This window comes from Lutra lutra, chromosome 1, assembly GCF_902655055.1.
Source record: "Lutra lutra chromosome 1, mLutLut1.2, whole genome shotgun sequence".
Taxonomy (NCBI): Eukaryota; Metazoa; Chordata; class Mammalia; order Carnivora; family Mustelidae; genus Lutra; species Lutra lutra.
Window position 1 is genome coordinate 159,983,608 of NC_062278.1, and position 17,478 is coordinate 160,001,085.

Sequence of the window (17,478 nt, forward strand, 5' to 3'; positions counted from 1 at the left end):
TAGCTGGCATTCTACTCCTAGGGCATTCTATATACCATGCTGTTGTTATCAAAGCAAAGGAACATCCTATAATCTTATAATTGAGCTAGTATGAAAACACAAGGAGATACAGTGGTTATAATAGAACAAAAAAGGAAATACATAGTTCAAGAATGAATGGTAGTGTACTGATAACTGGCAGTGGTTAGCAAATCAGCTACCAGGCTGTCTGTAATAACTAGTGGCTGGGATTTTGATGCCGCCAAGGAAAGGAGATGAGACTTCACATGTAAATGGAGAGCAATCAAATATGTGACCACTACAATGCAGAGACTCTGGAATGGTTTCCTCCACCATGTAAGATGGGACTTAAACAAGCAAAGAAACAAGCTTCTGCTTAGGTTCTGGGGGGGACGTTCTTTCTTGGGAAATCTCATTTCATTTGTGGATGATTCAAATTCCAAGCCTAGAGATTAATGTAAACTTGATGCTGGAAAGGTGAAATCTTTGAAGAATTTGGCAAAATCAAATGTTAAACCATGTCATAGGGGCATTTCACAAACCAAGATACATGAGCTTTCCACACATCAATAATCAGATGAAAATGAGGTCATGATAAAATATTAGTAGTTACTGAAGGAAATGGTCCACTATAAGGTAGAGTAAATGGATTAAACAGTAATTAGATCAAGCTAAAAATGGAATTAGGAAACTGGAAAATAGAGATTGGAAATTTAACATAGTTCAGCAAAGAAAGAAAAATACAGAAAGGGCTAAGTGACTCAAAAGGTGGGATTAAGTGGCTCAACATATGTGTAAAGGAAATTATAGACAAATATAGAGAAAATATAGAAGTAATATTTGAAGCAATAGTACTGATAATGTTTCAGAATGGAATAAAGATATAAATCCTCAAATTAAAGTAGCACTGTGGGTCTTGAACAGGATCAATAAAGATAAATTTGTATAATAGGCATAATGAAACAGCTAAACTTCAGAGAATAAAATTACCTAAAAGGATTAACAATTGAATTGACAATAGAGCTCTCATCAGCAACAATAGAAGCAAAGAGTAGAAAAATATTTTCCATATATCAATGGAAATGTAAACTTAGAATTTTTTACCTACCTAAATAATCATTCTAAAATGAAAAACCTTTTTTATAATATAGTGTAGGCACTGTGGAAAACAGTTTTTAGCAGTTCTTCAAAAAGTTAAAATTACCACATGACCCAGAAATTCTACTCCTAGATATATACTCAAAAGAATTGAAAAATACTTGTATATAAATAGAGTGTCATTATTTACAATAGCCAAAATGTGGAAACAGCCCAAATGTCCATCAATAATGAATGAATAACCAAAATGTGGTATATATATACAGTAGGGTATTATTCACCCATAAAAAGGAAAGAAGTAATGATACATGCTACAACTTGGATAAACTTCAGAAATATTTTGCTAACAAATGAAGCCACACCCAAAGGCCACATATTGTATGATTCCATTTATATGAAGTATTCAGAATAGATAAATCCACAGAGATGGAAGGTGAGTTGGTGGTTGCCATGGCATAAGAGGAAGTGGGGAATAGAGAATAGCTGCTTAATGGCATGGTGTTTTCTTCTGGGGTAATGAAAATATTTTGAAACTAGTTGGAGGTGGTGGTTGTACAACATTGTGCATGAACTAAATGTCACTGGATTGTATACTTTAAGGTGGGTTTGTTATGTGAACTTTTTCTCAGTTTTTAAAATCACAATTAAAATGTTCCAACTTTTAGAACTCACCTGTCTGAATGAACTGTTAAAGGATAAAATCTAATAAGTTTGATCTCAGAAAGAATGTGTGAGAAACAAACTGGTAAACCAAATGTAACCATGTGGTAAATATTATTTAGTATTGACTTTAGAAAAGGAAAGAAAATATTGATAATAACTAACATGGAAGATTTCATGGAAGCAATGACAGCAAGAACAGTTGTTCATGGTTTCAGTTGGATGATGGGAGGGTGGTGATCAGAATTAAAGTGATTTAAGTTTTGGTGGGAGATATGTTGGTTAACTTCAACTTAAGAAATATTAATGTAAGATACGTCTTAAGATTAAAAAAAATTATTAGACTTCTGCTTTTGCTTAGGGAGGACATGAAAGACTATGGTAATCACAAGAAAAATTACAAATTTTAAAAGTCATACTTTCTATAGGGTAAGCAAAGAGCAATGGACAAGAGGAGGTCTGAAAGAACTGAATTTCTCAGGACAAGCTCTTTGTAGTGAGCAGAACCACAGCAGCTTCTATACCTGGTGGTGAATGCCTAGTCATGGTATGGACCTGCTTTAGACACAGAGGCTAAATCAGCCATGCTTTGGAGATTCAAATGGCAAGGACAAATAATTCGGTCTAGCTATTCTTTCCCATTAGTTCCTCTCCACTCTTCCTTGGCCCCACGAAGTTTTGCCAAGAAGACAGGGATGAAGGAAAGCAGAAAGAAATTGTCCAGGCCATCATTCTTGCAATGATGGGATTCAGAGTACTTGCCAGACTTAAATCCAGAGGCTAACCAGAGCTATCTGAAACTGCTTCTAGATCATACACTGACAAGATATTTTTAATGTTATGTATGGCTCAGGAAGTTGGAGATGAGCCATTCACAAGTGAAATTTAATTTTAGCTATGACCCAGCTCCAGCTCAACTCAAGAAGGATCCTGAATGAGCAGATAGAGGAAAGGGCTTACCCTCTGGGAAATAAGCCAAATGATATGACCTTCTTAACTAGTTTAGTCACAATGTCTGGAGTAGAGCCTAATATTATGAGACATACAAGTGAGCAGAAAAATGTGACCCATGAACAAAAGAAAACAGTCAATGTAAGCAGACTTTTAGATGACCCAGTTATAGGAATTAGTATATTAGGATTTTAAAAGAACTATTACAAAACATTAAAGATTATTGATGTGTCTTCTCAGGAAAGGGAAACAAAAGCAAAAATAAACTTGGGGCTATACCAAGATAAAAAGCTTTTGCACAGCAAAGAAAACCATCAACAAAACAAAAAGACACCTACTGAATGGGAGAATATATATGGAAATGATATATCTGATAAGGGACTAATATTCAAAATATATAAAGAACTCTGGTAACTCAGAGCCCAAATAATCTGATTTTAAAATGGGCAGAGGACCTGAATAGACATTTCTTCAAAGATGACAAAAAGATGGACAACAGATAGAGGAAAGATGTCCAACATTTTTAGTCATCAGGGAAATGCAAATCAAAGCCACAATGAGATACCATCTTATGTTTGTCAGAATGGCTATTATCAAAAAGGCAAGAAATAACAAGTGTTGGCAAAGATGTGGAGAAAAGGGAACCCTGACATAGTGTTGCTATGAACATAAATTAATACAACCAATTTGGGAAACATGGAGCTTCCTCAAAATATTAAAAATAGAAATACCATATGGTCTAGTAATTCTACCAATGAGTATTTACCTGAAGAAAATGAAAACACTAATTTGAAAAGATATATGTAACTCTGTGTTTATTGCCTCGTTATTTAAAGTAGGCAAATTATGGAAACAACCTAAGGACCCATTGATAAATGAATTGGGTAAAGATATGTGTAATTGTATACATACATACACACATATTGGAAAATTACTCAGCCATAAAAAAAACAATGAGGGGCGCCTGGGTGGCTCAATGGGTTAAGCCGCTGCCTTCGGCTCAGGTCATGATCTCAGGGTCCTGGGATCGAGTCCCGTATCGGGCTCTCTGCTCAGCAGGGAGCCTGCTTCCCTCTCTCTCTTTCTGCCTGCCTCTCCGTCTACTTGTGATCTCTCTCTGTCAAATAAATAAATAATCTAAAAAAAAAAAAAAAAAAAAACAATGAGATCTAGACATTGATAGCAACATGAATGGACCTAGAGGGTATTATGCTAAGCAAAATAAGTCAAAGACAAATACCATATACTTATATGTAGAATCTAAAAACAAATGAACAAACAAAAAACAGAAGCAGAATCGTTAAGTACAGAGGGGCACCTGAATGGTACAGTCAGTTAAGTGTCTGGCTCTTGGTTGTGACTCAGGTCGTGATGTCAGGTCCTGAGATCAAGCCCCATGTTGGGTTCCACACTCTGCACAGAGTCTGCTTGGGATTCTCTCTCCTTCTGCCTCTGCTCCTCCCCACTCTATGCTAACTCTCCCACTCTCTCTCTCAAATAAATAAATCTTAAAGGAAAAAAAAAAGCATCATAAGTACAAAGAACAAACTGGTCATTGCCAGAGGGACAGGAGTTCGAGGGGTGGGTGAAACAGGTGAAAGGAATTAAGAGGTACAAACTCTCACTTATAAGTCTTGGGGATGAAAAATACAGCACAAGGAATATAGTCAGTAATACTGTAATGTAATGCAGTGAAAAAATCTTAACTGCACTTATTGCAGTGAGCATAGCATAGTGTATAGAATTATTGAATCACTAGTCTGTATACCTGAATACTAGATTATATTGTATGTCAACCATACATTAATCTTTTTAATCATGAAAAAATATGTTAAAGAATATACAGAAAAAGATGGCTATAGTGAGTGAAGAGGTAGGATATTTCAGGAGATGTGGAAATTCTTTAAAAAATGGGATTTCTAAAACTGAAAAATACAAAACTAAAATTTTTTTTAAAAATTGGTTAGGCTGGGGCGCCTGGGTGGCTCAGTGGGTTAAAGCCTCTGCCTTCAGCTCAGATCATGAACCCAGGGTCCTGGGATCAAGCCCCGAGCCTGCTTTCCCCCCCCCACACCCCGCCTGCCTCTCTGCCTACTTGTGATCTCTGTCTATCAAATAAATAAATAAAATCTTTTTTAAAAAATTGGTTAGGCTTTTCAGCAGATTGGACACTGCAAAAGATAAGATTGATGAACTTCAAGATTAATAAAAGTTATTTGAAGTGACATACAGAGAGAAAAGAGCAAAAATTAACACATCATTAGCAGCTCAAATGGTCTAACACACATAGAATTGGAGGTCCAGAGAAAGAATGGGGCATAAAAAGTTAAAGAGCCCCACATTTTCCAAATCTGATGAGAGTCTACAGATTCAGGAAGTTTAGCAAATGCCATAAATGAATAAATGCAATGAAAAATAGCGCCTAAGTATACTACGGTTAAATTATTGAAAACCAAAGATAAAGAGAAATCTTTAAATATATGTATGAAATGACAATATGAATTTTCATTGAATTCTTATAAGAAATAATTCAAAACAAAAGACAATGAAATGGCATCTTTAAAATGCAGAAAGAAAAAACTCAAAATTACATATCCAGCAAAATAATCTTTTTTTTTAAAAAAGATTTCATTTAGAGAAGAGAGGATGGAGGGTACAGAGGGAGAGGAAGAAAGAGTCTTAAGCAGACTCTGCACTGACTGTGGAGCCTGACTTGGGACTTGATTTCACACCTTTAAGATCACAACCTGAGCTGAAACCAAGAGTCGGTTGCTTAACTGCCCAGGCCACCCCCAAAAATTATCTTTTAAAAATAAAGCATTTTCTGGTAAACAGAAACTGTCAGAATTCATCACCGACATTCCCATACTGTACAAAATGCTAAAGTATGTTCTTAAGGCTGAAGGGAGCTGAAAATCATGTACAGAAAAGAATGAAGAATACCATAGATGGTAAGTATGTGGGTAAATATAAAATACCTTTTACCTCTTAAAGTTACCTAAAAGATAATTGTTTTAAGCAAAAATCATAACACTGTATTGTTTTATTTATAATGTATGTCAAGTAAAATATATGACAACACAAAAGATAAAAAATGAGATTATATTGTAATTGTGGCTGTGGCAATATAATATTAATTCAAACTAGACTGAAATGGGGATGTATTGTATTCAGAGCAACCACCAAAGACATAAATATAAATTATCTGGTTAAAGAATTCTTAAAAGGAGAGTGAAAGAATAAAGAGCAGTTGAGGAAAATGGAAAACAAATGGCAAGACAGTAGATTTAAGCTATATACATGAAGTATAAATGAGCTTAACACTATTAAAAGACAAACTGTTAAACTGGAGTTTTAAAAATAACAAGATACACAATTTGATTGAAATTAAAAGATGGAAGCATTAAAAGCTGTTGTGGTTATGTTAGCATTGACCATGTAGATCTTAAGGCAAGGTGTATATTAGACACAAAGAGATATTTCTTGAAAATAAAAGGTCAATTGGACAATAATAGGAATGTTAAGTTTTGATGAAGCTAATAAGTTGAAAATATATAAAACAAAACTAAAGGGAAAAAAAGGACAAATCCAAAATTACATGTAGAGCTTTAATATACCCTTGATAGACTTATAGTAACTGATAGACTAATCAGACAAAAAAAATTAGAAAGGATATAGGAGATTTGAACCATACTTAACCAACTAGATATATATAGGACATTACATCCAATAACTTTAGAATATACATTCTTCTCAAATGTAAATGAAACACATCAAAATAGATTATATGTTGAGTCATAATGTAAATTCAACAAATCTCAAAGAATTGAAATCATCTAGAGTATGTTCTCTGACCATAGTGGAACTAAACTAGAAATCAAGAAAAACAAATATTAAGCTACATACTTCTAAATCCTTGGATCAAAAAACTTATCACAGTGGAAATCAAAGCATTTCAAATAAACAATAATGAAAGTATGGCATATCAAAATTTGTGGGATGGTGTTTAGAGGGAAATGCTTTAAATGCATGCATTAGAAAAGAAGGGATGAGAGTCAGTGATCAAAAGTTCCATCTCAAGTAACTGGAAAAACACAGCAGGTTCAGAGAAACTATAATGAAGAAATTGATGAAGATAAGAGCATAGATTAATGAAATAGAGAAATCAACAAAGATAATTTTTATTACTAAAATTGATAACTCTGTAGCTTGACTGATCAAGGGGAAAAAAGCAAAACAAAACAGAAAAATTCCCAAAAAGGGACATTACCAATTTTTAAAAGTATTATGGACATAGTTACAGAATGCATTTGACAACTGTATGAAATTAGATTAAATGGGAAAATCCCTTGAAAAAAACACTTTTAAAAACCAGAAGAAATTAAAAATCTGGAGTTACCTGTTACTACACTTGACGTTAGTCAAAAGGCCAAGAAACATTGAAAAGTTATCTATTAAATAGAATTTATTAATAAAATTTTCCTGCAGAGAACAAGCCCAGAAAGCTTTTCTTTAAATTTTTCCAAAAATTTAAGGAAGAAATGATACCAATCTTACAGAGACTTTTTCAAAGTATAGGAGCAGTTTTATGAGGTCAGCATAACCCTAACCCTACCAAACTGAATGAGGATGTTGTAAGAAGGGAAAATTACAGGTCAATATTTGTCTTGAGCATAGATGTAAAAATCCTGAATAAAACTAGCAAGTCAAATCCAGCAATATATAAAAAGCCTAATAATTATAACCAGTGGGTTTATTTTAGGAACACAGGATTTGTTTGTATATTTGAAAATCAGTCAGTGTAATTAAGCACAATAATCTGATTTTCCATTTTTGGAAACTAGAGAAAGAGGATCAGTAGAAGTCTAAAGCAAGCAAAAGAAAGGACCTAATAAAAAATGGAGCAGGGGCACCTGGATGGCTCAGTGGATTAAGCCTCTGCCTTCAGCCCAGGTCATGATCCCGGGGTCCTCGGATCAAGCCCCACATCGGGCTCTCTGCTCAGTGGGGAGCCTGCTTCCCCATTTCTCTCTGCCTGCCTCTCTGCCTACTAAAAAAAAATGGAATAGAACTCAATGAAATTGAAAACAGTAGATGAAATCAATGAAACCAAAATTGGTTCTTTGGAAAGATCAATAAAATTGACAAGCCTCTGGCCAGATTAACCAAGAATGAAAGAAAACACAAATTGCTAGTAACAGAAATGGAAGCGGGATCATCACTACTAATCTCATGAACATTAAAAGGATAATAAAGGAATATTATGAACTCCTCTATGTCCACAAATTTGATCACTTAAATGGACCAGTTCTTCATAAGACAAAAATACTAACTCCTGCACAAGTGAAATAGATATACTTAATGGACATATATCTATTAAATATTTTGAATTGATGATTAATAACCTTCCCAAACCAAAAGCACCAGAACCAGATGGTTTCATTGGTCAGTTCTATAACATTTAAAAAAGAAATACCAATTTTTAAAAATATTTTATCTATTTATTTGAGTGGTGAAGAGCTTGAGTAGGTGGAAGAGGAGCAGAAGGAGAGGGACAAGCAGACTTTCTGGTTGGGGAGCCTGATTCAGGACTTGATCTCGTGACCCTGAGATCATGACCTGAGCTGAAGTCAGACACTTAACCAACTGAGCCACCTAGGTTCCCTGAAATGATACCAATTCTTTATGCCATCCAGAAAATAGAAGCAGGAGACTTCCTAGGTCATTCTGTGAAGATAGCATTACCCTCATACCAAAACCAGATAAAGACATTATAGAAAGGAAAAACTACAGAGTAATATATCTTGTGAACATAGATGCAAAGTCTTCAACAAAATATTAGTGCATAAACAATCTTGGAAAGCTGAAAAAATTTTTAAAAAATCAAACTATGCATAAAAAGAATTATACACCACAACCAAGTGGGATTTATTTCAGGTATGCAAGTATGCTTCATTCCAAAATTGAGGTAATCCATCACATCAGTTGTTTAAAAAAGAAAAAATTATATGGTCATTTGTAGATGCAGAAAAAGCATTTGACAAATACTAATGCCCATCATGACAAACTCTCATCAGACCAAGAATAGAGGGGAACTTCCTCAACTTGATCAAGAATATCTACAAAAAAACAGGCTGCCTGGCTGGCTCAGTCAGTAGAGCATGTGACTTTTTATCTTGAGTTCATGAGTTCAAGCCCCAGGTTGGGCATAGAGCTTATGGAAGGAAGGAAGGAAGGAAAACAAAAGGAAAAGGGGAGAAAAGGAAAGGAAGAAAGAAAACAAAGAGGAAAAACAACAAAAAACCTTCAGCTAACACTATACTTAATAGCTGAGAAACTCAATTTTTTTTCCCCCAAGATCAGAAATAAGAAAAGGGTGGCCACTCTTACTGCTCCTATTTATCATAGTACTGAAGTCCTAGCTAATGCAATTAAATAAGAAAAGGAGGCGGGGAGGTATACACTGAGAAGGAAGAAATCAAATTAGTCTTGTTTGTAGATAAAATGATTGTGTATGGAGAAAATCCCAAAGAAGTGACAAAACATTTCTGTAACTAATAAGTAATTACAGCAAGTTTTTAGGATACAATGTTAATATATAAAAGACCATTGCTTTCCTATATACCATTAGTGAACAACTAGAAATTGAAATGAGAAGCAATACTATTTACATTAGCATAAAAATGAAATACTTAGGTATAAATCTAGGATAATTTGTATAGGATCTATATGATGAAAACTCCAAACGCCAATGAAAAAAGTCAAAATCAAAATAAATAGATGACATATATCCCTGGATAGGAAGACCCAGTGTTGTTAAAATGTTCATTCTTCTCAAGTTGATCTGTAGAATCAAACACAATCCCAGTCAAAATACCACCAAGTTACTTTGCGGATAGCAACAAGCTCATCCTAAAGTTTATATGGAAAGTTAGAAGACTCAGAAAAGCCAGTATAATACTAAGGAAGATCAAAACTGGAGGGCTGACACTACTTGACTTAAAGACTTACTGTAATGCTACAGTAATCAGGACAATATAATTTTGCTGAAAGAATAAACAAATAGATCAGTGTAACACAATAAAGACTGCAGAAATACAGCCACACAAAGTCAACTGATCTTTGACAAAAGAATTTTAATTTTTTTAAGATTTTATTTATTTGACAGAGATCACAAGTAGGCAGAGAGGCAGGCAGAGAGAGAGAGACAGAAGGAAGCAGGCTCCCTGCTGAGCTGAGAGCCTAATGCGGAGCTCAATCCCAGGACCCAGAGATCATGACCTGAGCCAAAGACAGAGGCTTTACCCCACTGAGCCACCCAGATGCCCCAAGGAGTTTTTATTTAAATAAATAAATAAATTTATTTATTTATTCATTCATTCATTCATTCATTTATTTATTTGAGAGAGAGAGCCAGCAAGCAAGCATGCATGACTGGGCGAGGGGGAGAGGAAAAGAGGGAGAGAGACTCCAGCAGACTCCCCCCTGAGTGCAGAGCCTGACATGGGGCTCGATCCCAGGACACTGAAATCATAATCTGAGCCGAAATCAAGAGTCGGTTGCTTCACTGAGCCACCCAGGCACCCCAGGAGAAAAAGCAATTTAATGGAGAAACTATCTTTTTCACCAAATGGTGTTGCAACAATTGGACATCTATATGCAGAGGCAGAATGTAAACACAGACCTCACACCTTTCACAGAAATCAACTTAAAATGGATCATAGACCTGTATGGCAAATGCAAAACAATAAAACTTCTGAAAAAACCATAGAAGAAAAATGTAGGTGACCTTGGGATTGGCAGTGAATTTTTAAATACAATACCAAAAGCATGATCTATCGAAGAGAAAATTGGTAAGTTGGATTTATTAAAATTAAAAACTACTTCTTGGGAAAGATAATGTTAAGAGAATGAAAAGACAAACCACAGACTTGGAGAATATATTTTTCAAAGTCATATATGATAAAGGACTGATGTCCAAAATACACAAAGAACTCTTAAAATCTGATAAGAAAACAAATGAATCAAAAAGAGGCAAAATAGATGTGCCTGGATGGTTCAGTCAGTTAAGTGTCTGCCTTCAACTGAGGTCATGATCCCAGGGTCCTGGGATCAAGCCCCACATCAGTTCTTTTCTCAGCGGGAGCCTGCTTCTCCCTCTCCCTGTTACTCCCTCTGCTTGTACTCTTCTTTTGTCTCTGCCAAGTAAATAAAGTCTTTTTTTTTTTTTTTTAATGGTCAAGGGGCACCTGGGTGGCTCAGTTGGTTGAGTGGCTGTCTTCGGCTCAGGTCATGATCACAGGGTCCTAGGATCAAGCCCCATGTCCAGCTCCTTGCTCAGCAGGGAGCCTGCTTCTCCCTCTCCTTCTCCCTGCTACTCTGCCTGCTTGTGCTCTCTCTCTCTGTCAAATAAATAAAATTTATTTTAAAAAATGGACAGAATATTTAGATATTTCACCAAAGAAGACATACACATGACAGTAAACATATGAAAAGATGCTTAGTATCATGTCTTTAAGGAATTAAAAACTGAACGAGATATCACTGTACACCTCTTTAGAATGGCCTAAATGTAAAAACCTAACAATACCAAATGTTGACAAGATTCAGAACAACAGGAACTCTCATTCATTGCTGGTGGAGCTTCAAAATGGTAGAGGCACTTTGGGAGACAATTTGGCAGTTTCTTACAAAGCTAAACATAAGGTTACATGATCTAGCAATTCTAGGTATTTATCCAACTGAGTAGAAAACATACCTACACAAAAACCTGCATACAAATGTGTATAGCAGAATCATTCATAATCACCCAAAACTGAAAGCAAGTAAGATGACCTTAAATAGATGAATGGATAAACTGGTACATCAGTTTCAATATTAATATTAATATTTCAATATTAATGTAACATTAAAAAAATAACGAGCTGTCTTCCCACTAAAAGACAAAGAAAAACTTTAAGTGAAGGATGCCTATCTGAATGGGCTCATACTATATGATTCTAGTAATTACATTATGAAAAAGGCAAAACTGTGGAAACATTAAAAAGATTGATGGTTAACAGGGCTTCATCTGAAGGAGGAAAGTGGTGAACAGGTTATCAGTTCAAGCCCCACTTGGGTGTAGAGCTTACTTTAAAAAAAAAAAACACACAGGAAATGACATTTAAAAATTCCATTTTAATAGTAACACATCAAATAACCGGCGCAGGGGAATCTAAAGATGAAGAGAGTATCTATATGGAAAACTACAAAAATTACTATGAGAAATTAAAGACATCCTAAATAAATAATGGAATATATCATGTTTCTGGATTGGAAGACTTAATATTATAAAGGTTTCAATTTTCCTCAAAGTTTCTATAAATGCAGTGTAATCCCAGTTAAAATTCCGTAAAGTTTTCCTGTGAAAATTGACATGCTGATTCTAAAAGGGAAGAGGAATTCTAAGAACCAAGAATAGCCAAGGTAATCTTAAAGAACAAAGTTGAAAGACTTAACATTACCAGACCTCAAGACTTATAAAGCTTCATAATTAAAACAGTCTTATTGGCACAAAGGTAGACAAACAGACCAGTGGAATAGAATACGAAGTTCAGAAGTATATCCACTCCTATATATCCCTTTATATATTTGCTGATAAACAAGTTGCCTTTGCAGTGCTTTCCTAATGAAGGGTGAAGTTATCACATTTGAGGTAGGAAGCAATTTCCAGGGGGAAAAAAAAATGCTTGGAAAGGCTGGAACTCAATTTACCATGACTCTTAACTCCTCTAGCTATCTGTCTCTATTGCCACTGTCCCACACTGTTATTCAAGTCATTTATTTTATTCACTGAAACATGATTTCAGGAATTTGGCTTAGGCTGCAGTTTGGTAGTTTGGAGTCCTATCATGCCTATTTAATTTGTGCAAATTCAACTACATATATTTATGGGATGATGGGAAGAGGGAAAATAAACATTAAAGGCAATCTCCTTTTTCATTCAGTAACCATAAAATTTGGTAGTAAGCTTGAGATGAGTAATGTGAATTTTTGCTCCAGCTGTTGGTTCTCATGTGTGGCTGGATATGTGAGCATTTTGCTTCAGTTAGTGTGATCCTAGCTTTCAAAGATAGGTGTTTTCCATACAGCATGCTTACAAAGCAAAATTACTTCATCAGCTGTTCAGTTGAAAAAAAATAGCATCTAGTCCAGTCTTGAGGTGAAAACAGTTGAGTTTAACTTTCTAAGGCTGTATATGTAGTGGTCATAGACTTGGGCTCTCAAGCCCGACTAACTGGTTTCAAACCCTAGCTCTATTCTTACTATCTGTGTGGCCTGGGCAGGTTACTTAACCTTTCTGTGCTCCATTTCATTCTCTGAAAAAGAGATAATAAACAATGTTGAGACAGTTAAATGACTAACATAAATTGTGGCTAGCACATAGTAAATGCATAATCAAAGTTAGCATTTTTAAATATCAGTGTAATTGTTCTTATGAAGAGGTGATAGAATGTGGTCTCCAAGGTGGTACAGTCTTAAGGGATTTTCAAGGGAAACTAGGCTAACTCCTTTTTCACCTAGGCTTTTACTTTAGAACCCAGCCCCAGCATATTCTACCATATGCATTTCTCTCTCCGGTCCTTGGTCTTTTAGAGAGCTAGTGATGAGTTGTGGCTCATAGAATGGTCATATGGCACAGAACATGGATGTTTGAGGCAGAAAGGCGTGCGGGTGGGGCAAGATGTATGTCCATAGAGGCAGTGTAGGTTTGCAGGCACCCTGAAACATGTTTAGCATATACTTTAGTGCGTATTTTTAGCCACCAACATTTTTCTATATACAAAGTTCCATTGCATCTTTTAAGGTCAGTATAGCCCTTATGTTTCTATTCTTTACTTTTCAGTAGAAAGTGATTGGAGCCTGTATTATAGAATGGCACCTGTAGCATCACTAGCCCTGTGGTAATGCTTGTGTATGCATTATTGTAGGGTACAATGCTCTGGGGTTTTATGGATCTGCTATTGTTCCCTGAGCCCATGGATTTTCAACTGACCATTGATTGTTATCTTTGGAGAATTTTTTTTAAATTTTTTTAAAATGATTTTATTTATTTATTTGTGAGAGAGCATGAGAGGAGAGAGAGATCAGCGGGAGAAGCAGACTCCCCGCCAAGCAAGGAGTCCGATGTGGGACTCGATCCCAGGACTCCAGGATCACGACCTGAGCCGAAGGCAGTTGCTTAACCAACTGAGCCACCCAGGCGCCCCATCTTTGGAGAATTTTGAAGAACTTTATAGGTGGCTGTTTGCCATCTTACCTTTTCCCCCTTCTACACAGAGACACAAACTCTCATATTTATCTCCCAGAACTATGAGAATTGAGATCCTATTATTGTCCCTGACCTCATCCTCATAAACCTCTCTTCTCTCAGAAAAGCTGCTCTTTGTTTGCAGCTGTTACCGCACAGGGCTGAGACACACACAGGTATTTGCCACAGTGCTATCGTCAGCAACTCCTCTCCACCGCCCGTGTTGGGACTTCACTCAGTCCCCTGACATACTGACAGCTACTGCTCCCTCCAGGGGCTCTACTAGGTTTTTGTTTACTTCTCTGATTTTTCTTTTCCTCATCTTTCCCCTTCTGTGGTTCTTGGCTTTTGCTCAGCAAAAACTGGTCACTATAGAACTTGCCAATGAATGGACTCCATCTTTCTGCTCTGTGAACAAATACATCAAAGCCAAATGGGTTTTATCATTGAGTCTTTCTTGGCTGTGTTATTTGAGGCTCAGACATCTGAACCTCTTTGGTACATCTGTTAACAGAAGAGGAGTTTGTACCGTGTGCTAGGGACATTAGAATTAGAAGGATTTAGCTCTCCCCAGGCTTAGTGTCTAGGAGATTAGAGAGTTGGTTTTTTAATAGAATAAATTATGATCTACTGTCCCACGTCCATGTCATAGAACAAGTGACATAAAAGTTTAACAGGTTCTTTTTTAAGAAGATTTATGTAGTGAGTCTAAAACAGCTTTGGAACATGTGAACATTTGATATTTCACAGTAGTGTTGCAGAATTATAGTGAGCTTGTGTATTTCAAATTGAGGAATCTTGAAAAAAACTTATATCAGGATGGTGCATTAGATTTTATCTTTCAAGTTGTAAATATCCTAAAATGTTAATACCATCTCATTTTTTTTGTTTTTCCCCTTTCTTCCTAGAATATTTTCCTTCTTGGATATAGTAACTTTGTGCCGATGTGCACAGATTTCCAAGGTAGAGTATTAACCAGATTTTTATCAATCAATAAATACTGAGTTTTATTAGAATGAGTTTTAGTTTTAGTTCAAACAAGCAGTTAACTTTTTTAAATTTAATGTTTTTAAGAAAGTGCACATGTGTGTCTGTGCGCTAGTGGGGGGAGGGGCAGTGGAAGTGGGAGAGAGAGGGAGAGTGAGACTCTTAAGTAGGCTCCAGATCTAGCGCAGAGCCAATGCGGGGCTCAGTCCCACGACCCCAAGCTCATGACCTGAGCCAAAATCAAGAGTTGGATGCTTAACCAACTGAGCCACCTAGGTGTCCCAAGCAGTTAACTTTAAATGTCATCTTTTACATTTAATATAACATGGTGTTATCATAATTCCATATTTGATTGTCCACTTAATGTATATCAAGAATAAAAGTTTGGAAATACAGAGGTTGAATCAGGACTTCCATTAACAGTCTCAGTGTATCTCTTTCACTCCCATCTCTCCTCCTCTGCCTCCCGCCCCTAGGCCTGGAACATCCTAGCCCTGGATGGAAGCAACTGGCAAAGAATAGACCTTTTTAACTTTCAAACAGATGTAGAGGTAAGTTAGCTTTCTTTTAGACAACAGACTTTATAAAAGATAAGTAAACTGGTCACTCTTTCCTGCCTTCTTCTTTTGCTGCATTTAGATTTAATTTTTTTTAAAATATTTTATTTATTTATTTGACACAGAGAGAAAGATCACAAGCAGGCAGAAAGGCAGGCAGAGAGAGAGGGGGAAGCAGGCTCCCCGCTGAGCAGAGAGCCTGATGCGGGGCTCAATCCCAGGACCCTGAGATCATGACCCGAGCTGAAGCAGAGGCTTAACCCACTGAGCCACGCAAGCACCCCTAGATTTAATATTAAGATATCAGGATGTAGGCGAGAAGGAAAAAAACCTAGAAGGTATCTATGTACATCAAGACCAAAATTCTGCATGTATTTTGCTTTGGCTCTGTATCAGTAACAAACTACTTTCCCTCCTTGTTCAAGTCTATAGCCTTGGTATTGCCACTTAGCTTTTTAAAGCCCCGAACCTGCATCATTAACACCCAGTTCAGAGATTTAATCTTAGCAGACTCCTGACAAATATTTATTGATCTGAAAGATCCACTGAGAATTCTAATTCAGCATCAAAAATGGAGAAATGGCAGAAGAATGGGTCGAGGAGTGAAGATGGAGACCTGAGATATCACTGCAGCTCAGCCACTTAAGCCATATAATCTCTCAGTTCTTCAGTTTTATTGTCTATAAAATAAAGAGGCAAAAAAAAATCCTCAAAGCCTTTATAATTCTAGGATTTTCATGTATTTATCTGGAAATATGTGAATATCCCTGACCAAATGAGAAAAGTTTATTTTAAAACAACTTTTAGATTAAATATCAACTTATAATGAAAAAGAAAGAGGAAAGTAATCTTCATTGCACACAATATTTATCTAGACTGGGACACCTGGGTGGCTCAGTCCATTAAGCCTCCTGCCTTTGGCTCAGGTCATGATCCAGGGTCCTGGGATCGAGACCCACACCGGGCTCCCTGCTCTGTGGGAAGCCTGCTTCTCTCTCTGCCTCTGCCTGCCACTCTGCCTGCTTGTGCTCTCTCTCTCTCTGACAAATAAATAAATTTTTTAAAAAAATAATAATTATCTAGACTACTGCGTTAAGGGTGTGCAGATTCTGAAGTTTATCTGCCCAACATTGGGAGAACCTTATTCATTTCTAGTTTAGCCAATTCAGTTGTAGTCATGGAGTTGTATTTTAATCCAGTTCCTCATATAGCATTTTCATCAAGTGTTTCTACCAAAGTGTATGTTTTGTGTCTTTTTTTAGTGGATAAGGAAATAATCATGCCTAAGAGTGAGATGAGCCCAAACAATTTCCTCTGAGTTATTTAACCTCGTGTTACCTGAGAAGAGCTAACGATCAGTTGTGGAGGCCCTTCCCCTCTTTCTCTAGGTTACTAGCTGGAGAGTGTCTGATCCCATATCAAACCAGTGGAGCAGAGCACCTGCAGCAAGTGGGGCTGAGCACAGAGTTTCCCACTGTGGGTTTCCTCTCATGTTGTGGTGTTTTGAATTGGGAAGGGTCAGGGACCTCAGGGCTTCACACCCAGCCTGAATACATAAGTGCTCAGTTGCTGTTTTGGACTGTGGTCCCTGGATTAGGAGTTCTGTAATGCTCTTTCCAGGCTTAATAGCAGTGATTCCACAGTGCCCCACCCAAACATGCTGACCTTCGATTCTTCTTCAAACTGATAATCTCTAGATCTTTGTTCATTGTGTTTACTTAGTGATGCTGAGAAGCACATTAAATTCCAAAAATTGTGGTCATTTCTGCTCACCAAAGGAAAGTCATTGTTTTTTAAAATTCTTGCAAATTATTATTTTTGTGGCTCTTATTGTCCCCTCAGTTTTCTTTGATGATTTTCCCGAACTATACAACTTTTTGAAAGGCATATTTAAAACTTTTAAATTCAGATTTTAAAAACTACTATTTCAAGTAA

At 36.4% G+C, this 17,478-nt stretch overlaps 1 protein-coding gene across 9 annotated transcripts in view; it reads left to right on the plus strand.

The window, feature by feature from the left end:
• FBXL2 (F-box and leucine rich repeat protein 2) overlaps nucleotides 1-17,478 on the plus strand; it is a 152,795-nt gene that overhangs the window by 72,769 nt on the left and 62,548 nt on the right. For 4 of the 9 annotated variants that reach the window (XM_047741532.1, XM_047741535.1, XM_047741558.1 and 1 more), the window contains 2 exons: nucleotides 14,908-14,962; nucleotides 15,463-15,537. The exons of the other annotated variants lie outside the window; for them this stretch is intronic. In XM_047741532.1, the coding sequence (XP_047597488.1) occupies nucleotides 14,908-14,962; nucleotides 15,463-15,537 (130 nt within the window). The remainder of the gene's footprint in view (nucleotides 1-14,907; nucleotides 14,963-15,462; nucleotides 15,538-17,478) is intronic. 9 annotated transcript variants of the gene reach the window in all.